The following is a 23,790-nucleotide window of genomic DNA, read 5'->3' on the forward strand; positions in this document are numbered from 1 at the left end:
TATATGTATGTATATATGACTCACTTTTGCACTCAGACACACTTGTGCATACTCTACTGTTAATTCACAAATGCATTGATGCACACACACACACACACACACACACACACAGACATACACACATACATACATCCACATACACACATATTTGTGTGTGTGTGTATGAAGATGCATGGCCTAGTAGTTAGGGCGTTGCACTCCTGATCAATAGATTGTGGGTTCAATTCCTGGACCGGGGCGATGCGTTGTGTTCTTGGGCATGACACTTCATTTCACATTGCTCCAGTCCACTCAGCTGTTAATGGGTAGCCTTGCAACAAAATAGTCTTCTGATCAGGGGGAATGTTGGCTTGCTCACCTAGCCAGTAGGGTGGCATCATTTAAAGGCTAAAACAGTATGAAGTGCATTGTGAGCAATGATGTGTAACAACATCTGATAGTCTGGTCAGTACTATGATACCATGATATATTTATATTTATATATTAATAAGTATAAGGTGTGTTATGAGCATTTATACGTATCCTATAGAAACTCAACAAACGATTAAAGATGGAGAAGAGAAAGTGTTGAAAGTTTTATCAAAATTTTAATCCATGCATATGATCATTTCGAACGGTAATATTAATATGTAAGAAACATAGAAGAAATTAAATTAATTTAATTATAATTATAATTAAATTAATTACATATTACCGTTCTCATCAGTGCAAAAAAAAAAAGAATACATCAAAAAGAATATATCAGAAGAATATTATATTGTTACAGAAGATAAGATGGAGTGAGTGTCATATAACATGTTCGGATATTAATAATATGATTATGAAAGATGAAAGATAAAAAAGCATGCTTAGGTGGTGTTGAGTCTAGTTGTGTATGAACTAGTTAGAGTTCATACAATCTAAGCAAAACTATCTGACAAACGGGAACATGAAACTCTGAGTAACAGTTTTTGTGATATTTTTGCTGCTTTTTAATGAAGTATATGCTTGTCTAATAATAGATAACATAGGCGCAGGAGTGGCTGTGTGGTAAGTAGCTTGCTTACCAGCCACATGGTTCCGGGTTCATTCCCACTGCGTGGCACCTTGGGCAAATGTCTTCTACTATAGCCTTGGGCCGACCAAAGCCTTGTGAGTGGATTTAGTAGACGGAAACTGAAAGAAGCCTGTCGTATATATATGTATATATATATGTGTGTGTGTATATGTTTGTGTGTCTGTGTTTGTCCCCCCAACATCGCTTGACAACCGATGGTGGTGTGTTTACGTCCCCGTAACTTAGCGGTTCAGCAAAAGAGACCGAGAGAATAAGTACGAGGCTTACAAAGAATAGGTCCTGGGGTCGATTTGCTCGACTAAAAGCGGTGCTCCAGCATGGCCACAGTCAAATGACTGAAACAAGTAAAAGAGTAACCGTATACATATTGGTAGAAGTACCACTTATCTCAAATTTCCATTTGTTTCAGCCACAAAGTCATAGAACAACTTGAGAATAAGATTTCTTCACTGAAAGAAGAGATTGTTTTTAACAAAGAACAGCTAAACAAAATACTTCTTGAGAAAGAAGTACAAGAACACAAGTCGTATGAGTTAGGTAAGTATTAGAGTTATTGAAACAGAGTAAGGCGGCAAGCTGGAAGAATTGCTTAGTGGCATTTCTTTCAACTCTACATTCTGAGTTCAAGTCCCACCAAGGTCAACTTTATCTTTCATCCCTTCAGATCCAACAAAATAAAGAACCAGTCAATTGTTGGAGCTGATGTAATCAACTTGACTCTTCCCCACCCACCAAAAAAAAATTGCTGGCCTTGTGCCTATATGTAGAAAGAATTGTTGTTGTTGTTGTTGTTAGCTGGTGGGAAACTGGTAAAATTGTTAGCATACCAGACGAAATGCTTAGCAGCATTTTGTTCATCTTAACATGTGGAGGTGCTTGGTTTAGTGGTTAGGGTGTTGGACTCATGATCGTAAGATTGTGGTTTCGATTCCTGGACCGGGTAACACGCTGTGTCCTTGAGCAAAACACTTCACTTCACGTTGCTCCAGTCCACTCAGCGAGCAAAAGTGAGTAACCCTGCGATGGACCAGCGTCCTGTCCAGGTGGGGAATTTATACGCCACGAAAACCAGAACACCAGCCCTTATGAGTTGCCATGACTCGGGAAAGTAGTTTTATTTTACATTTTATCATTCTGAGTTCAAATGCCACTGCAGTCAAATACTGGGTGTCAATGTAACTGGCTAGCCCCCACCCAACAAAACCTCAGGCCTTGTGCCTATAATTGAAAGAATTCTGAAATTTTAGTAGGAGAGTTATATCAACTGCATTGTCCCCAAAGGGCTGAAAAGGGATAAGCTGGCAGAACTGTTAGCACATTGGACAAAATGCTTAGTTGTCTTTCTTCTTACTTGTTATATTCTGAGTTCAAATCCTGCCAAAATTAGCTTTGCCTTTCATTTCTCCAGGATCAATGAAATGGAGAACCCGTTGACCATTGGGCTCAATGTGGTCAATTAGACCCTCCTCTAAATTTTCGAGGTTTGTGCCTATTGTAGAAAGGATTATTGTGGTCATGTGATGCAAAGGATCAAAGGCAAAATCAGCCCTGGCAGAATTTGAACTCAAAACATGAAGGTGGACAAAATGTTGCTAAGCATTTTGCCCAGCTTGCCACCTAGAAACCATTATTATAATAACAACTATAATATAAAGATAATAGAAAAAGGTGCATCTATAATTAGGCACAGGCATGGCCATGTGGTTAAGATGCTCGCTTTACAACCATGTGATCTCAGGTTCAGTTTCTCTGTGTAGCACCTTGGGCAAATGTCTTCTAATATAACCCTGAACCAACCAATGCCTTGTCAGTGAATTTAGTTGACAGAAGCTGTATATATAGATACATACATATGTATTTATTTGTGTATGTGTGTTTTTGTTTGTCCCTGTCCCCTCCATCGCTTGACAACCAATGTTGGTTTATTTATGTCCCCACAACTTAATGATTCAGCAAAAGAAACTGATAGAATAAGCACCAGACTTTGAAAAAAAATAAGAACTGAGCTCGATTTGTTCAATTTAACCCTTCAAGGCTGTGCCCCAGCATGGCCACAGTTCAATGACTGAACCAAGTAAAGGTGGTGGGTCGGGTAGGTAAAAGTAACTGAGCTATGAAGAGAGTAATAATCAAAATATTACTTTACCTTGCTTTGAGCTCTCGACTCTTCAATGGAGATGTAGGGGTTTCCATTGTGGCACACAGTGTGACCTGGGTATTTTTAGACCTGGTGGAGGCTTATCCTACTCTGAGAGTATAGCTGATTTGCAGAGAGAGAAAGACAGAAAAAAAGAAGTGAGAGAAAGAAGAATCACCCCCCAGGAGAGGATTCATTCTTTATTTTATCAACCCTAAAAAGAATAAAAAGTGAAATTGATTTCGGTTTGATTTGAACTCAGAGCATAGGGAGCCAGATAGATTACCAAAATGCAGTCTATCTGGTGTCCTAACAACTCTACCATATTGTAGGATAGGTGTGAGAGGCTGGATCTGGTTGGTTTGAACATCAAAAACAGGTGGAAATGTTGGAGCTTGATATGGCCAGTGGTAATGGATTAATCAAGGTGTTCTAATTTAGGACTGGAAACTTTACCAATAATTTGATAACGCTAATCCATATAGAAGACCACCCTAGCACTGATGTAAGAATAAAGGGAGCATTTTACTTGCATAAGTATTTTATGAAAATTTTCTTTGTTTTCTTTTAGCTGACACTCTGGGCAAATCTGAGCTGAAAAAGTCTGAAACTGAGGTGGAAGTGAACAAACTGAAAGCTGAAAATGCTGGCTTGCAGGATAATCTACTGAAACTTCAGTCTTTGAATGAAAGTCTCGGCCAAGACAAAATAGAACTGAACAAGATTATTATACAGGTTAGTATATAAATAAATGACAAGAGGCAGGGAGGGGAAAGAAAAATCCCATGGGAATACATGTAGACACAGGCATGGCTGTGTGGTTAAGAAGCTCACTTTTGCAACCATGTGGTTTTGGGTTCAGTCTCCCTGTGTGGCACCTTGGGCAAGTGTCTATTTTACTATAGCCCCAAGCCGATCAATGCCTTCTGTGTGAATTTAGCAGACAGGAACTGTGTGGAAGCTCATTGTGTGTCTGTGTGTGTAATTGTGTCCCTCCCTCTGCTTGACAACAAGTGTTGTTTTGTTAACATCTCCATTGCCTGTAACTTAGTAGTTCATCAAAAGAGATTGACAAAATAAGTATCAGATTTAAAAAAAAAAAGAACGACATAAGCACCAGGGTTGGTTTGTTGAACAAAATCCCTGTAAGACGATGCTTCAGCATGGTCATAATCCAATGACTGAAACAAGTAAAAGATAAAAAGTATAGATATTGGCTGCTGATTAAGAAAGATTTTGTGTAATTAATCAGCTGAACAACATGAACGAACAAGATTGTTTGCATGTAAAAATGTAAGTTCTTTCACAGAAGAGGCTTAAAATACAACACAGTTTCGTGGTATGTATGTCATTTTATTTTTTTGTTGTTGTTTGTTTTGAGTAAATAATTGTTGTTGATACAAACCACTGTTAACCTCTTTCAATTGGTAATCCTGTACAGTAGAACCTCTGTTTATGAATGGCTCCCATCAAGAACAAATTGGCTTACAAAACAATTTTTCAAACATAAACTGTCTCAAATGACAAACAGCGTCTTGAGTAATGAGCATTCAGGCCAGCAACAACAGTTGGCAACAGACTGGAAATATCAACAGGTTAGCGTCAGTTGCTGTCTGGCCTTCACTCTGTGGACATCTCTGTTTGTATTTGCTGTGCTTTCTCTTGAATTTCCTATGGTAGATATAGTTTCAGTTTACAAACATTCCAGGTGACAAAGTGCCTTCAGGAATGAATTAAATTTGTAAATTGAGGGTCCACTATAATTCCCTTCAGTATCTGTGGTACAGTACGTTTTGAACATTTTTAAGTCATCTTCACTTTCCTTTTGGTAACTCCTTCTCAATGACCCCTTGCTACAATGCAAACCCCACCCCCTCCTTTTTAATATATGTACATATATATTTCTTCATTGCCCACAGGGGGCTAAGCATGGAGGGGACAAACAAGGACAGATAAAGGGATTAAGTCGATTACATCGACCCCAGTGCGTAACCGGTACATATTTAATCAACCCCGAAAGGATGAAAGGCAAAGTTGACCTCGGTGGAATTTGAACTCAGAACATAACGGCAGACAAAATACCATTAAGCATTTCGCCTGGTGTGCTAACAATTCTGCCAGCTCGCTGCCATACCTGTACATATATGTAATATCCAGGGTGTGCTAGGTATGTGCTGCACACCCACCAAAAATGGCAAATTCATTATAAATATTAACCTTGTTCGTTAATTTAATCACAAATCTTAATGGAAAACTTTTGTTATACTCCTGCTTGAAATTTAGGGGCATTGAGTATAGAAGCACACCCAATACATCACCCACCATACGTCACTGGTAATATCCGGTCAGGGTGATTCAGTTCCGGCAATATCACCAAGCCCAGGGTGGTTTACAAATACCCTGCACATATAGGAGAATATATCAACTGTATTTCTATTTTCAGCTTGAAAACGAAAAGGTTTCTCTAAGCGGTGAAAAGCAGTCCCTGGAGCAAGAGAAATATGGCATTAAAGAGGAGCTTGTGAGGGTGGAACAGGAGAAAATGGACTTGGATACAGAGAAAATGTGTAAGTTGTCAGCATTTTGTGATGTTTTGTCTTGAAATAATTGGTGTTAAACAAGTGACAACTGTAGCATGGAATGGGGGAGTGGGGAAGCTGACCTAAAAGTTGAAGGATTAACAGTTCATATTTTATTATTTGGATTATTATACTGCTTTTGGAAGGGGGTGGGGGGGTCTTTCTTTTTTTTTTTTTTGATGTCTTTTGAATTTTGAATGGTTTCACTCAACCTTAGCCATTGTCATAAATGTGTGCCATGGGTTGTAGAACTAACTCGTTGCCGTCCAAACAGCAACAACATCATCATAATCATTTTGACATCCACTTTACAAGTGCATGCATGGCTACCCTGTGGTAAGAAGTTTGCTTCCCAATTACATGGTCTCGTGTTCAGTTCCAATTCAAGCAAAGCATCTTCTATTGTAGCCCCAAGCCGACCAAAGCCTCATGAGTGGATTTTGTAAGAGAGAAACTGAAAGAAGCCTGTCATGTGTGTGCATTTGTGTGTCTTTGTGTCTGTTTTGATTTCATGTAATAGTTGTAAATGAGTGTCACTGTTGTACAAGTAGTGTCGGTCATTTCCAATATTTTGTCAGAACCTGTCTGGCCATGGGGGAAATATTACCCTTGCTTGGAAACATAAGGGTTGGTGACAGGATGAGCATCCAGCCATAGAAAAATCTGCCTCACCAAATTCCGTCCAACTCATGCAAGCATAGATAAGAGGCCATTAAGATGATGATGATGGTTTACCATGCTTGCCTGGCTCAGACAGAATTCTTTGAGGTAGATTTTCACCACCCAAATTTACTTTCTTGTCACTAAACCCCACTAGCCCTAAATCCATGCCAAACTGGTCATTTGAGCACAATGCAGTCTTAGGATCCATCGGATCCTGTTAAACTATCCAACTCACACCAGCATAGAGGTTGAGCATTAAATGATGGTGATGGTTTATATTTTATATTTGAATATTTCCGGTTTCTCTTCCATATAATTTCTATTCTGTATTTCTCTCTAGCTCTCAACCAGACACTGAATTTGAGTGAAATGACACACAGACAGCTTGAAGAAGAAATTCATGCCGTCAACTTAGAGAAAGCTGAAGTTATTGAACAACTGAATACGGTAGGATTATAAGTGTTTTATTTTGTTTTTACACGAGTTTTTTTTTTCTCTCTCTTTTTAAAGGTTCAAATCAAAGTAGAAAAACCATAAATAATAGGAAATAAACCATCATCATTTAACGTCCGTTGCCCATGCTGGCATGGGTTGGACAGTATGACAGGTGCTGGCCAGTTGCAGAGCAACCTGGGCTCCATCTCTTAGCATGGTCTCTATGGCCTGATGCCAACCACTTTACTGAGGGTACTGGGTACTTTTCATGTGACACCGGCTCAGGTGCTATTTACGTGATTGAGTTAAAATTTCCTTTGGATAGGTAAAGTAAAAGGCTGCCGGTGGGATTTGAACCCACATCTGATGTGAACATGACGGTGTTCTACCATTGGACCAAAGCAATCCTTAGAATTTCTTTTTCCATTTTAGAAACTTGATTCTTACTAGAGAGAATTATATACTGTTGCTTTTATAAAAATTTAGAAAGTTCGAGAGAACATGAAATAATTCTTTTTTCTTTATTCACCAATTTAAACATTTGCATATTTTAGAGTAATTTTTTCTCCACTTGAATAGCCTTTCTGTATCAGTAAATACTCAACCACCACAAACTAGAAATGTAAGCCACCGTTTGTCAAGTAAAACGGAGACATGCAGAGTTATGTCCCTTTACGAAGAGCTACAACATAAGAGTTATTACTTTACACCAGTGGTTCCCAAACTTTTTCGGGCTGCCACTTCCTTGACACCTAGGTCACATTCCTAGCGCCCCCACCCCCAACTAGCCATCACAAACATTGACCTCTTTCTGAAGCAAATTCAAAGCAACCATATTTCACAAATAAAACTTAACCTGATGAACCCATTAATTTGTTTTTACATGAATCACTACCCCCATTATCGCCCCCACTTTTCTTCAACGCCTCTCTGGAACTTTCCACTACCCCCGGGGGCAGGGGGGGGCAATACTGCCCACTTTGAGAAGCACTGCTTTACACTATAAGGTGTATATTAACTATAATGAGACCTCGAGTCATGTTGAGGGCATTTAACCAATTTCCATCACTTCTTTGAAGGGTCATTTCAGAAATATTAATCCCTACAACACAACAATGTAGATCTCGTCAAGCCCCATTTCCAATGTCGTCTGTTTCACTACTATTTCACAATCTGGGTTCAATCCTCTGCTGAAACCATATCAAGCCACAACCACTGTTGACAGCTTCTTTTAATTGTTTCACCCGTTGGATGGATGAGTGTGGCCATGTTGGGACACCATCTTGAAGGATTTGGTCAAACAAATCAACTCCCAGTATTTATTTTTAAGTCGTGTACATATTCTATTGATCTCTTTTGCTGAGCAGCTAAGTTATGTTGATGTATGCAAACCAACACCAGTATTCAACTAGTAGGGGGTGGTCAAACACAAAGACACACACATCCTCTCTCACACACACATCCTCTCTCACACACACATACACATATATACAATGGACTTCCCCACAGTTTCCATCTTCCAAATTTACTCACAAGGCAAAGTTGACCTCAGCGGAATTTGAACTCAGAACGTAACGGCAGACAAAATACCGCTAAGCATTTTGCATCATAAGGCATCAGTCAGCCTGAGGCTATAGTAGAAACCACTTGCCCAAGGTGCCATACAGTGGCACTGAACCCAAAACCACATGGTTGCAAAGCAAGCTTCTTAAGCACACAGCTATACCTGCACCTAGACGCTCAAGAACTTCACGTAATCTTCATGGCATTTCTTACAATGCCATTCCTCACCTCTCCTAAAAATGTCTTGGTTTGAGTCTGTTAGGAAATCATTTTATAATAGGTGAGACATGGTTGACTGAGTGCTATATCAGAACCAGTTAAAAGGGCAGGGTCAAGAAATCATATTTTGTGTTGTGTTCATGGCTAATACACTTGACTTTAACAGTCCAATATACCTAGCTGTCAATATATGTGTCCCTAGGGCAGTGAGCTGGCAGAATCGTCAGCATGCTGGGTGAAATGCTTAGTGGTATTTCGTCTGCTATTAAGTCCTGAGTTCAAATTCCGCCAAGGTTGACTTTGCTTTTTATCCTTTCTGGGTCGATTAAATAAGTACCAGTTATGCACTGGGGTCGATGTAATCGACTTAACCCCTTTGTCTGTCCTAGTTTGTCCCCTCTATGTTTAGCCCTCTGTGGGCAATAAAGAAATAGATATATGTGTCCCTGATGCCAACCGTTACCCGTTCCTGTGCAAGATAATATTTTCTCATCACTAGATGGGTTTTCAACAAGGACTGGAAACAAACAAGCTCACTTGTACAATGGTGATGTTTGTTTATAACCAACATGTAATGTCTAGGCAAAAGTGAATGCAAATATATACACTATATGACCAGCTTCTTTCAGTTTCTTATTTTTTTATTGCCCACAAGGGGCTAAACTTAGAGGGGACAAACAAGGAAAGACAAAGGGATTAAGTCGATTACATCGACCCCTGTGCATAACTAGTACTTAATTTATCGACCCCAAAAGGATGAAAGGCAAAGTCGACCTCGGCGTGATTTGAACTCAGAACGTAACGGCAGACGAAATACCTCTAAGCATTTCGCCTGATGTGCTAACGTTTCTGCCAGCTCGCCGCCTTCTTTCAGTTTCTATCTACTAAATCACCTCATCTCTTTCAGGGTTGATAAAATAAGATACCAGTGAAGTACTGGGGTTCGAATGTAATAGACTTAAAATAATGATAATAATGAAATTATTGTGTATAGTGCTCAGGTGCACTATAACTTGTCAAAGGTGCACGTATAGGTACATAGAATTATGTACAAAACTCAGGAAAGGGAACAGTATATGAGTCATGATAGATGTGTATGGAGTGGGTGGGGGTGGATATCAGGTGTAGTGTTGGCGAATTTCAGGAAGCATGGAGGTTTTAAAGGATGCACCATCTCGGCAACTAACAACTGATACAGGTAGTTTGTTCCCTGCTTCAGCAACTTTGAGTGTGAAAAAATGCTTCCGAAAGTCATGGGAGCTGTGCTGTTTTCTGACTTTGTAGGCATGTCCACATGTGTTAGACACATGGAGCTGAAAAAGGTGCCCAAGGTGGTTGTTGACAAAATGGTTAATAATTTTGTGGGTGCTTCCCAAGTCAGTTGCCAGGCATTGGAGCTTCAATGTATCCCTGCCCAGGGAAGCAAGGCTTTCAGAGTGTGGTAGATGCCTGATGGAGGGTATTCGCTTGGTTGCACGTCTCTGAACAGTTTCCAGGAGGTTGATGTCCTGAGCAAGATAGGGGTTCCAGACTGGTGATGCAAATTCCAAGTGTGGCCGCACCAGAGCCATATACCGCTTTGTTCCCTTCCACTGAAATCTCAGGCCTTGTGCCAAAATTTGAAACAGTTATTTTTATTATTAAGAAGCAACAAGTTGTCAGAACCATTGACTCCCTGAACAAAGTGCTTAGCAGCATTTCATCTGTCTTTGTCTTCTGAGATCAAATTCCTCCAAGGTGGACTTTGCCTTTCATCCTTTTAGAGTCGATAAAATAAGTACCAGTCAAGCGCTGAGCTTGATGTAATCGACTAATCCCCACCCCAAACATTTCAGGCCTTGTGCCTACATTAGAGCGGATGGTAAGCTGGCAGTATCATTAGCATGCCAAACAAAATGCTTTCCAGTATTTCGCCCGTTGCTACATTCTGAGTTCAAATTCCACCGAAGTTGACTTTACCTTTCATCTTTTCGGGGTTGATAAATTAAGAACCAGTTGAGTACTGGGGTCAATGTGAGTGACTATCTCCCTCCCCACAAAATTCAGGCCTTGTGCCTATAGTAGAAAGAATTATTATTATTATTATTATTATTATTATTATTATTATCATTATAGCAACATCACCTGCATTGTTTCATTATTGTTTCTTGTTCCTTTGTACAGCTGTCTCGTCAGAAACAGGCCCTGGCCGAAGAGTTGCTGGCATTGCGCAAAGAACTGGAACGTCACAAAACAATAATTTCGAAGATCAACAAGGACAAAGAACAGCTGACTCAACAGAACGCTGAACTGGTTGTTCAAGTCACAGCAACGGAGAGGGAAAACCGACAACAAAGTGAAGTCATTGCTGCTATTAGAACCGACAAAGATAGTTTAGAGAACACTTTGTATGAGGTCCAGCAGGAAAATACTCAGCTCCGAGCAAGGAAAGAACAACTCGAAGGAGAAAACCAAGATATGATTATTCGTAAAGAAAATCTTCAAGGTAAGACCAAGAGGAACCCTTTAACTGTTTTGTATTGTTGCTGTTGTTGTTGTTATGGTATACTACAGATCAGTGGCATAGCTAATAGGGGAGTAAGGGAGGCAACCACACCCCTCCGAGCAAAGTTTTAAAAGTTAGTGCCTTTTAAACATCATCATCATCGTTTAACATCCGTTTTCCATGCTGGCATGGGTTGGACGGTTTGACTGAGGACTGGCGAGCCAGATGGCTGCACCAGGCTCCAATCTGATTTGGCAGAGTTTCTACAGCTGGATGCCCTTCCTAACGCCAACCACTCCGAGAGTGTAGTGGGTGCTTTTACGTGTCACCGGCACGAGGGCCAGTCAGGCGGTACTGGCAACGGTCATGCTCAAATGGCGTTTTTTATGTGCCACCGGCACTGGCAACGACCTCGCTTGAATGTTGTTTTTCACGTGCCAGTAAGATGAATTTGGTAACGATTACGCTCAGGAGTGGCTGTGTGGTAAGAAGCTTGCTTACCGACCACCTGGTTACGGGATCAGTCCCACTGTGGCACCTTGGGTAAGTGACTCCTACTATAGCCTTGTGAGTGGATTTGGCAGACGGAAACTGAAAGAAGCCAATTGTATATATGTTTGTGTGTATCTGTTTGTCTCCCCCCCCCCACACACACACACACTGTTGCCTGACAACTGATGTTGGTGTGTTTACCTGTAAATTAGTGGTTCAGCAAAAGAGACCGATGGAATAAGTACTGGGCTTACAAAGAATAAATCTTGGGGTCAATTTGTTTGACTAGAAGCGGTGCTCCAGCATGGCCGCAGTGAAAATGACTGAAACAAGTAAAAGAGTGTACCAGTAGTTGTAAGTTTCATGCATAACGACCTTGTTACTGAAGCATGAAATTAATGAATGTAGAATACTATTAAGTAAATGATAACTAATGAAATATTTTGCGTAATATAAGGTGGCAGGCTGACAGAATCATTAGCATACCAGGTGAGATGCTTAGCAGCATTTTGTCCATCTTCACATTCTGAGTTCAAATCCCACTGAAGTCAACATTGCCTTTCATCCTTTCTGGGGCAATAAAATAAGTACCGGTTGAGTACTGGGGTTGATGTAACTGTCTAAGCCCCTCCCCCAAAATTGCTGGCCTTGTGCTAAAATTTGAAATCAATAGAAGTGGAATGAGGGTGGCAAGCTGGCTGAATCGTTAGCACGCCGGGCGAAATGCTTAGCAGTATTTTGTCCGTCTTTACGTTCTGAGTTCAAATTTCACCAAGGTCGACTTTGCCTTTCATCCTTTCAGGGATCAATTAAATAAGTACCGGTTACACACTGGGGTCAATGTAATCGACTTAATCTCTTTGTCTGTCCTTGTTTGTCCCCTCTGTGTTTAGCCCCCTGTGGCCAATAAAGAAGTAAATATAAGAGAAATGAGTTAAAAATTGTTTGGTGTATGTCACAGTGCCTTTTCCTTGTGTCGTACCATGCACCTGTGCTTGTGCCACATAAAAAGCACTAAGTCCACTCTGCTGGGTGGCTGGTGTTGGGAAGGGCATCCAGCTGTAAAAATCCTGTCAAACCATTCCACCCATGCCAGCATGGAAGGTGGACGTTAAATGATGACGATGATGATGTTCCCTCTCATTAACTTTAGAACCTGACTATGCTACCACTACAGATATCAGTGAATGCACCATGAGGGTTTAAACATGAACGATAGGTGCAGGCATGGCCGTATGGTTAAGAAGATTGCTTTTCAATCACATGGTTCTGGGTTCAGTCCCACTGTGTGGCACATTGGGCAAGTGACTTGTATCAAAGCTGCTGCTCAACCAAAACCTTGTGAATGAATTTGGTAAATGGAAACTGAAAGAAAGCCATCATATACATATGTCATCATCATCATCATCATTTAACATCCATCTTCCATACTGGCATGGGTTTGATATAATTCTGTGCAACTCTGTGCCCATGGTGGCTGCAAACAAGTATCATTGCCATATGAGTGAGGTCGTCCATTCCCAGTCTTCTGTGAAAACCATGTCTGGCTATGGGAAAATATTACCATTATTAGCATTAGGAAGGGCATCCAGCTGTAGAAAACCATGCCAAATCAGACTGGAGTCTAGTGCAGCCTCCCAGCTTACCAGCCCTGGTCAAAGCATCCAACCCAAGCCAGCATGGACAACGGACATTGAATGATGATGATGATGATGATGATTAGCATTAGGGAGGGCACCATAGAAACTATGCAAAAACAGACATTAGGGTTCAACACAGTTCTCAGATCTGTCAGATTTTCTTAGACCATCCAACCCAACCCAGCTTGGAACATAGATGTATATATGTGTGTATGTGTATGTACTAGCTTAAAAGCCGCCCTATTGGGTGGCTTTTGAGCTACTGACCCCAAATGGGAAGACCTGCAAACAGATCTCTGACTTGTTTTAGAGAATTTGTTACAATTGCTTCTTCCAGAGTCATTATCCCAATGATGATCACATTCGTCGCAAAAAGTCACGTAAAAATATCACTGAAAATGATCGCTGGACTTTGCAATTAATTTCATTTATTTCCAAGTTATAAAAATTGTTATTGTACAAAAAAATTCGTCACAAAAAAATTGCTGAATACAATCACATTAATGAAAACTTGGGAATTCAAAATTTCAGGATTGCGGGTCCGGATTCAGCTCAGAATATTTTTAATTTACTCACTGAGTCGGCCTGATTCCAAAATGGTATATGCTGGGCCATGGCCTCCAGGAATAAAGTTGAAGAAGTGTGACACACTGATATTCGCATTTATTATATTAGATATTGTATATATGTGTATATGTGTGTCTTTTGTATTAATATCATTTGTTAGTCATAATGTCACCAATCACATAAGCTGTGTCCTTCATTTGCAATTTTTCATGAAATCATGACTGTCCATTGTGCAGTTCATGTTGAGAGGACTAGGGGGAATAACCTTCTTGGAAACAGGTGATGGTTGGTGACAGTAAGGGCATCCAGCTGTAGAAAATCTGCCTCAATGAATTTCATCTATCCCATGGAAGAGTAGGTATTAAAACAGTGATGGTGGGGCTGGTGATGATGATGAAATGTTCACTTTCTTAACCTGTTTTGCTTTTATACAGCTGAAATCCAAAGGATCTTGAAAGACAAGGAAATAGACACTGAACGTCTCGAAAGACAGAAAGAATTGCTTAATTCTCGTCTCCAGCAGCTTGAAAAAGATCTTCAAGTGGCCTTAAAACAGGAACAGCAATCTCATGAAGAAGATGTCGAGCGACTTAACAGAGATAAGGTAAATATTTTTGTTAGGATATCTACCTTTGTTTATCCCAGGTGTTTTGGTTAAAAAAAAACAATCAAACCATGAATCAGTGATAAGGAAAAAATAGGTTTTGTTGTGTGACAAACAACCAATCCCACCCCACCCCCACCCGAGCCAAGTTTTTTTCTGAGCATTGTGGAAGGTTGTAGGGTGTGTGCATTTGGGCTCCTGGTAGAATTTTTGATTGATTATCAACCCATGTTATCACAGATTGATTTGTGGTAACTAACATGTAGCAATTGAGCAGAATATAGGCACAGGAGTGGCTGGGTGGTAAGAAATATGCTTCCTAACCACACGGTTCTGGGTTCAGTCCCACTGTATGGCATCTTGAGCAAATGTCTTCTACTATAGCCTTGGGCCGACCAAAACTTTGCGAGTGGATTTGGTAGTTGGAAACTGAAAGACGCCCATCATACATGTGTGTGTGTGTGTGCCTGTGGTTGTCCCCCACCACTGTGTGACAACTGCTGCTGCTGGTGTATTTACATCCACATGGCCTAGCAGTTCAGCAAAAGAAACCAACAGAATAAGTACTAGGTTTAAAAAAAAACTTACTAGGGTTGATTTATTCAACTAAAATTACTTAAGGTGGTGCTCCAGCATGGCTGCAGTCAAATGACTGAAACAAGTAAAAGATTTTCAAAACTGATAGCAAAGCAGTGTATTTTAACAGAGAGTGCAACCTGACTGGCTCTTGTGCTTGTAGCACATAAAAGGCACCATTCGAGCATGGTCGATGCCAGTGCCACCTAACTGGCTCCTATGCTGGTGGCACATAAAAAGCACCCACTACACTCTCAGAGTAGTTGGCATTAGGAAGGGCATCCAGCTGTAGAAACTTTGCCAGATCGGATTGGAGCCTAGTGTAGCCTTCTGGCTTGCCAGTCCTCAGTCAAACCGTCCAACCCATGCTAGCATGGAAAGCAGACGTTAAACGATGATGATGACATGGTAACAAAAGAAATAATCTTGTTTTGTTATTTTTCTGTAGGAGAGTCAATGCTTGGACTTCAAATCTCAACGTGAGCAGATGTTACACCAACATAATTTGGAGAGAGAGGAACTTGGCAACCAGTTTGGTTTGGAGAAAGCACAACTTGAGGAAGCATTAGCTGCCGTTCAACGAGAACGGGACGATTCTTTGTTATTGGCAGAAAATGAAAAGCAACAGGTGAGTAAAGAGGAATTACGGGGTAATTTCTCAACATTATTTTTTTTTTTGAAATATTACATCAATATCATTATCTCTGCCTTAGCGAAGGCAGAGGTATTGTTTTCAGACATGTTTGTTTGTTTGTCTGCCTGTGGACAAAATATCTCATGAACTGCTGGATGGATTCAGATGAAACTTCCAACGATGTTTGGCCTCGTAACTGGCATGAACTGATTAGATTTTGGGATTGTTCCAGTACCGGAGAAGGATTCTGGATTATTTTTCCAGTTTCTTTACTCAATTTTTGAGAGCACTCGGGGTTCATTTTTAACATTCTCATTTGTGAGAACAATCGAGTTTATTTCATCTCTGGCTAATCATTGAGAGGACATTGGTGTTGCCTTGGCGGAGATTTGTGCTCTCTGAGAGCTCTTGTTATAATCAATTTAAGGCAACAAGCTGGCAGAATCATTAGCATGCCAGGCAAAATTCTTGGTGGTATTTCTGCCATCTTTGCATTCTGAGTTCAAACTCCACTAAGGTCAAATTTGCCTTTCATCCTTTCAGGGTCAATAAAATAACTACCAGTTACGTACTGGGGTCAATGTAATTGACTAGCCCCCTCCCATAAAACTGGTGGCCTTGTACCAAGATTTGAAACCCTTATAATTATTATTAATTTAAGGTGGCGAGCTGGGAGATTCTTTACATTCTGAGTTCAAATTCTGCCGTGGTCAGCTTTGTCTTTCATCCCTTTCAGGGTTGATAAAATAACCCTCTGTACCATCATTATCATTTAACATCCATTTCCATGCTGGCATGGGTTGGACGGTTTGACTGGAGCTGACCAGCTTGAAGGGCTGTTCAGGTCCCATGTCTGATTTCGCATGGTTTCTACAGCTGGATGCCCTTCCTGACGCCAACCACTCTAGAGTGTACTGGGTGCTTTTCACATGGCACCAGCACTTATGAGCCCGCAAGATAAAGGATGCTCAGCTGGAGAGGATTGCAGGAGACGAGCCTGCCGGGAGTCTCGGTCCCCTGTCATCCCCTCTGTGAGTCCCAATGACTGTAGATCCTTTTTTGCCACTCCATCCCCTTATTTTATATTCACCTTCCTGTAACTTGAATGTTTACACCCTGACATGATTTCACCATCATCTCCTCCATTTTCAAGCTGCATTAGCCATGTATCCCCTCTATAGCAAGACACCCCTATTTGTCCTCTCATCAACTAGCTTAAATCCAACTCTCTCAGTACAATACCCTTCAGTTGAGGGTTTTTGTTTTGCAAGGTACCTGATAACTTCACTTATGCTGGTGCCACATAAAAAGCACCCAGTATGGACAATAAAGTGGTTGGCATTTGGAAAAACATCTAGCTACAAAAGCCATGCCATGGCAGATATTGGAGCTTGGCACCATCCTCTGGCTCGCCAGCTCTTGTCAAATCATCCAACCCATGCCAGCATGGAAAACAGAAGTTAAATGGTGTTAAAGTTAAATGACAGAGGCAAATTGGCTGAGTTCCTTTCAAGTGTTGGGCCTTATGGAGGCAAGGTGGCTGAGTTCTTTTCAAGCGTTGGGCCTCATGGAGGCAAAGTAGCCCAGTTTAGGCCTCATGGAGGCAAAGTAGCCCAGTTTAGGCCTCATGGAGGCAATGACCAAGACCTTTGGCATTATGTCGTGCTTGAGAAGAAGACCCATCAAGCCGAGCAAAATCACAGTCATGGCAAATACTGGTGTCACGCAAATGGCACCCGTGCCGGTGGCATGTAAAAGCAACCATTACCTTCTTGGAGTGGTTGGCATTAGGAAGGGCATTCAGCCATATATAAACCATACCAAATCAGACTGGAGCCTGGTGTAGCCTTCCAGCGTGCCAACCCAGTCAAACCATCCAACCCATGCCAGCATGGACAACGGATGCTAAATGATGATGATGATGATGAAATAAATACAACTCAATGTTATCTTTAATTTCCACAGGTGATCTCATTATTGGACCAAGAGAAAACTTCTCTCCTGGACAGAAACAACATGATTCAACAAGAATTAACCAGTTTACAAGTGGAATATAACAAACTGAAGCGAGAGGCTTTGTTGAGGCAGGAACAAGACCGTGATATCGCAAACAGTTTGCAGTCAGAACTGAAGAACTTCCAAAACCAGTTTGAAGAATCAACGTAAATATGTTTGCCTTTTACTTGTTTCAGATGTTGGACTCTGGCCCCGCTGGGGCACTGCTTGGAAGGATTTTAGTCACACAAATCAGACTCCAGTATTTTTTTTTGTTATCAGTTTCTTTTACTGAACTGTTAAGTTATGGAACATAAACAAACCAACACCGGTTGTCAGGCCATGGTGGAAGATAAACACACACACATGCATACATTCATACATAGCAGGTTTCCAGACAATTTCTATCTACCAAATTCATTCACAAAGCATTGGTCTGTAGTAGAAGACTCTTGCTCAATGTGCCGTGCACTGGGACTGAACTTGAGAGCATGTAGTTGCAAAGCAAGCTTCTTAACCACACAGCCATGCCTATAGATATAATGTGAGCTCACTAGGATTTGAACCTGGAGTCTTCTCATCGTTATTCGGGTGCATTATTCATTTCACCGTAAGCCCTATATATATATATATATATATATATATATATATATATATATATATATATATATATATATATATATATATATATATAGTTATAATGATAATAATAATAATAATCCATGGATGGAATTTGTAAATATTTTAATATATTAATACACGTGTTTCTACAAATCAGGTGTTTTTTTGTGACCTTTGTCTGCAGTTCTGGGATAATTACAGTCCAATGTGTAATATCCGTGAACATCAGGTGAGTCTTTGTTCATGCGTTCACCTGAATAAATGAACGTGTAAACAAAAACCCACTTGATGACCATGGATATTAGATTGGATTGTAATCATCCCAGGACTGTGGACTAAGGTCACAAAAAACATCTGATTTGTGGAAACATACATAGCGGTACATTAAAATATTTATAAATTCCATCCATGGATTATTATTATTATCATTACTATATTTATCCTACATTATATCGGCACAGCTTGATACAACCCCAAAAACTATTATTGCAGGTTGGAATCACCAGGCCATAGCCAAAAAAATGAAACAGGAGCTTTTATATGTGTACACAAAAACGTTTCCCATAAATGAACTTGAAGGATATATATACATATATATATATCAGGCACATGCTGTCAGTAATTACTCATGGTAGGTAATTGGTGACGTTTATGTAGTAAAATACACAAAAAAAATAAGCGAAACACAGGCACGTGACTGAGTTGGAGGCAGAATTACTTCTGCCTTTATAGTGCGTAAAGAAAACAGTTTTGTAGGAATGGACGCAGCATGTGTATTACAGCAGTACTATGTGTAGCTTAAATACTGAGATTGAAATGCAGGGGAGAATTATGTCTACCTAATCTATAAAAAGATTAAAATATTTTGCATTTTATGCAGAGTAATCAGAGTAACCTTCATAATTTTATTGAATTAGGTGCATATTTTACCATGAGAGGAAAATGTTGCTATTGATCTGTTTCATTCAGGGTAGGCACTGCCTACCCAGGTGGCACGTCCCTGATATATGTATATATATATATATTAAAACACACATACACACACATATTTCAAAGCTTTCCATTGCATCTTCCAAAAAAAATGCATCTTTATACAGTGTACTTGCACACAAATTGCAACACATACATGAATGTCTAAGTAGGACTATGTGAAAACAAAGGGTGAAAAACCATAGTTGAGGTTTTTCTTCATTTATTTATTTGTATCATATTATTTCATTTCTTACAGGTTAATAACTTGAATACCACTTATTGTATTAGGGTAAAATATACCCTGATTATTGTCCAACTTTGTCCTCCTCTCTCTCTCACGGTCATATATATAAATTTGTGTGTTTGGATCTAAGTATGGGCGTGTGTGTTTGTGCCTGTATATGCATTTTTCCATGTTTGCATGGGTCAAACAGGATGTCCTTTCTGTCACCAACCCTCACTTGTTACCAAGCAAGTTAATATTTCCCTGTGGCCAGATATGTTTTCCATGGAAGATTAGAAAAAACACCCCTTGTATGAAGGTGATGCTCATTTACAACCATCATGTGGTGATGAGACAAAATACTCGCACACACATGCACATACAACTTTTAGAATCAATATTGAACTGTATGTCTGTTGACTGTCCCCTGGTTAAATTGTTGACATTATGAGCAATTTCCACTGTCAAGCATTCTGTTCTTGGCATCCTACAATAAAATTGCTTGAATCTCAATTCTTGTCTTTTCTCTTTATCATTCCCCATGAAACATTCCATGTTCACTCCTCTACAACCCTTGATTTCCAAAAATGCCTTGGAATTGGCTCAAAGTGGAAATTTGAATTCTAAAGAAATGTCTTTAGTTTGTCGTGTTCTTGTTCATAAAATGTGTAATCCAGTCGGTTGTGTGTGACCTTGTCTGTCTATTAATAGTGAGGATGAAACATTACACCTGTGAATCAAAGGAGTTTAATAATCTGAATAATTTAACCCTTTATAAAGAATAACAAATTTTGAATGGTACAACAATGCACTCTAATACAAAGAATGGACTATACACCAGTTGTAATTTAGTTATCCATAGCCCGAAGATATTTCTGAATAAAATTCTTTGTTCAGATATTCTTAGATGGAGTCACTACTATAAAAACCGATTGTAGCAGCGACTCTCTCTCTCTCTCTCTCTCTCTCTCTCTCTCTCTCTCTCTCTCTCTCTCTCTCTCATTAACATTTTGAGCTTCAGTTAAACACAGGTAACCTTCAGCTTTTCCAGGGCAGGGGCTTCTTTAACCCAATATTTACCTGTTTTTGTCAATTGCTTTTCCAGGTTCAGTCATTAAAAACAAATTATTTTCACGTTCTCTCAAAGTTTCTGATTTCTTATGACGTAAACTATAAATTATATTGCATGTTGTTTGGGGCTATACTTTCTGAAATGGACTCATTAAAGGTATTCATGGCTTTTATATTTCATATGAAATTAGGTCACATGATGGCCAAATTAAATCACAATTGGAAATACCTTAGCCTTGGTCTGTTGCTTGGCCATTTGCAAAACTGGGACAGGACTTCCATTACAATTGATCTCATGTTTAACACAATGCTACTGATTTCTACTGGCGCTCCGTCGATTACAACAATAACCATTCCAGTTGATCCAATCAATGGAACAGCCTGCTCGTGAAATTAACATGCAAATGGCTGAGTACTCCACAGACCCATGTACCCTTAATGTAGTTCTCAGGAAGATCCAGCTTGACACAGAATGTGACAAAGCTGGTCCTTTTGAATTACAGGTACAACTCAGGTTTGCCAGCTGAATCGACTGGAGCAACGTGAAATAAAGTGTCTTGCTCAAGGACACAACACATCACTGGGAATTGAACTCACGACTTTATGATTGTAAGCCAAATATTGTAATCCCTACACCACATGCTTTCACCATCTACAGTTGGCACTCCATCAGTTACAATGACGTGGATTCCATTTGATCCGATGAATGGGACAGCCTGCTTGTGAAATTAACATGCTTGTGGCCGAGTACTCCACAGACACATGTACCTTTAATGTAGTTCTCAAGGAGATTCAACCTGACACAGAGTGTGACAAAGCTGGCCCCTTTGAATTACTGGTACCTCTCATTTTTGCTTCAGGGGCCTGAAGCAATGTAAAATAAAGTGTTTTGCTCCAACACAAGGTGCTGTCAGGAATTGAACTCACGACCTTATGATCATGAACCGAATAGCCTAACCACAAGTCTTTACATGCTATTGATACTTATACGGACATTTACTGCTGTGCATCCCAAAGTGGCCATCTGGTTGATCAGCAAAGACTTACTCAACAACACCTTTACAACCACTGGCAGCCGCACTCTCACCTATGCAGCTCTTCTCATCTCAATGAGCAAACTACACTTCACTCCTATTCTAAATCGTTTTTGTTTTTTTTTTCCCCTCGATCCCTCATTACTACAGCTGCACAAGTTCAAACTGAGTGTCAACCACATCACCCTCAGTTGTCAAAAAGAAACCCCTAAGGTTAAAGGTCACGTGCAGGTCCTCTTTTTTTTTTTTTTTTTTTTTTTTTTGTGTGTGTGTGTGTGTGTGTGTGTGTGTGTGTGTTCTTACCTGTTTCAGTTATTGGAGACTCCAGTCAGGCTTGATGAGTTTTCAGTCAAACAAGTCATCTCCAATATTTATTTTTTTAAAAGTCAGATACTTATTCTTTCGGTCTCTTTTGCCGAACCACTAAGTTACAGGAGACATAAACAAACCATCACCAGTTGTCAAGTGTTGGTGGGGCAAGAACACTCGCACACACATGCACATACAAGATGGGCTTCCACACAGTTTTTGTTGAGTAAATTCATCCTCAAAGAATTTGTTCACCTGAGGCTATAGTAGAATACACTCGCTCAAGGTACCATGCAATGGGACTGAACCCAAAACCACATGGTTGCAAAACAAGTATCTTAACCACACAGCTATGCCTGAACCTTTTTTAAGAACAAAAAAAATATATGTTTATTCTTAATTCTCTTCATTTTATTTCTTTAGATCTTATTTGTAACAAAAACCACCTGGTATTTCTTACTCATTTCTATAATTTGAGACATTACCTACAATTTTTACTTCTATGATATATATATATATATATATATTCCCTTCTGACATTTTTTCCATTTTGACCCCTTTTATATATAGCACTTACACCCTACCTTTAATTTTTCAATGTTGCAATCTCCCCCCACCACCACCACCACCAGCTTTTATAATACTCTGTTCCTTCATTCCTTTATTTCTTTCATCTTCCTCTAAAATTCTTGTTTCTTCACCCACATCTTTATCTTAACCATTTTCTCCACCACCACCACCACCACTGCCACACCTATTTCATACTAGTTATGACTTTTTATTGTGGTAAGTTACCAAAGTCTGAAGTAACAACTGCATTAACGCTTCTCAAACATTTCCCACCTTTTGTCCAATATTCAATAACAGACTCTCTTTGCTTTGTTTTTTTACCCTTGTTCTCCATTTTCTGATTGGATTTTTGTATTTAAATTTCACCTTGTTAGACTTTAAGCAATTGCTGGTAATCCTTCGATTCTCTAGCTTTCTATTATAGACACAAGGCCTGAGATTTTTGTGGGGAGGGGTCTAGATTACATCGAGCTCAGTATGTGACTGGTACTTATGTTATTGACCCCGAAAAGATGAAAGGCAAAGTTGACCTTGGTGGGATTTGAACTCAGAATATAAAGAACCAGGAGAAATGCTGCTAAGCATTTTCTCCGACATGCTAACAATTCTGCCAGATCACTGCCTTAACAATGATAATTATAATAGTTTCAGATTTTACCACAAGGGCAGCAATTTGGGGGGAAGGGGAGTCAATTACATCGACCCCAGTGTTATATATATATATATATATATATATATATATTTGTGAAAGAGGACAACAAACACCAAGGCATAACAAGTACCTCAAGTCATACACATTATTATTCTTAAATCATTTGAGGTCTTACATATATTTTCCATATCTAAATCCTTTATATTTTATATTTGTCTCTGATGATGGAACACCCATATTCAGACATACTCGCCTATTCCAGAAACTGCTGTAAGACTTCAAATAATTTAAGAATAATAATTTGTTATGTTTTGGCATTTGTTGTCCTCTTTCGCAAATATATATCCGTGATATCGGAAACCTAAAATGGTTGCATAGCTCCCGTCTCAGTTACGAGCTTGGAGCCCTGATAATCCATTGCAGCACTTACCCAGTGTACCTATTCGTTTATATCACCAGTGAACTAAACCCCCATATTCTGCATATATATATATATATATATTATTTATAATCTTTTCTACTAAAGGCAGAAGGCCCGAAATTTGGGGAGAGGGGATTAGTCAATTGGTGTTCAGTGGTACTTAAGTATATTGACCCCGAAAGGATGAAAGGCAAAGTTGATCACAGAACGTAGTGATGGGTGAAATACTGCATATCTATTATTAATAATGATAAGAAGAATGGCATTTGGA

The 23,790-nt window shown here is 39.7% G+C and overlaps 1 protein-coding gene across 1 annotated transcript in view; it reads left to right on the forward strand.

The window, feature by feature from the left end:
• The window catches only part of LOC106867632 (rootletin), a 301,162-nt gene that overhangs the window by 233,827 nt on the left and 43,545 nt on the right, over positions 1-23,790 (forward strand). Inside the window, exons 11-21 of the mRNA XM_052976898.1 lie at positions 1,467-1,594; positions 3,766-3,929; positions 5,638-5,761; positions 6,777-6,883; positions 10,817-11,138; positions 14,272-14,441; positions 15,466-15,645; positions 17,617-17,814; positions 18,425-18,496; positions 19,496-19,528; positions 20,568-20,772. Of these exons, the coding sequence (XP_052832858.1) occupies positions 1,467-1,594; positions 3,766-3,929; positions 5,638-5,761; positions 6,777-6,883; positions 10,817-11,138; positions 14,272-14,441; positions 15,466-15,645; positions 17,617-17,814; positions 18,425-18,496; positions 19,496-19,528; positions 20,568-20,772 (1,703 nt within the window). The remainder of the gene's footprint in view (positions 1-1,466; positions 1,595-3,765; positions 3,930-5,637; positions 5,762-6,776; positions 6,884-10,816; positions 11,139-14,271; positions 14,442-15,465; positions 15,646-17,616; positions 17,815-18,424; positions 18,497-19,495; positions 19,529-20,567; positions 20,773-23,790) is intronic.

The sequence above is a fragment of the Octopus bimaculoides genome, chromosome 26 (genome assembly GCF_001194135.2).
Source record: "Octopus bimaculoides isolate UCB-OBI-ISO-001 chromosome 26, ASM119413v2, whole genome shotgun sequence".
Taxonomy (NCBI): Eukaryota; Metazoa; Mollusca; class Cephalopoda; order Octopoda; family Octopodidae; genus Octopus; species Octopus bimaculoides.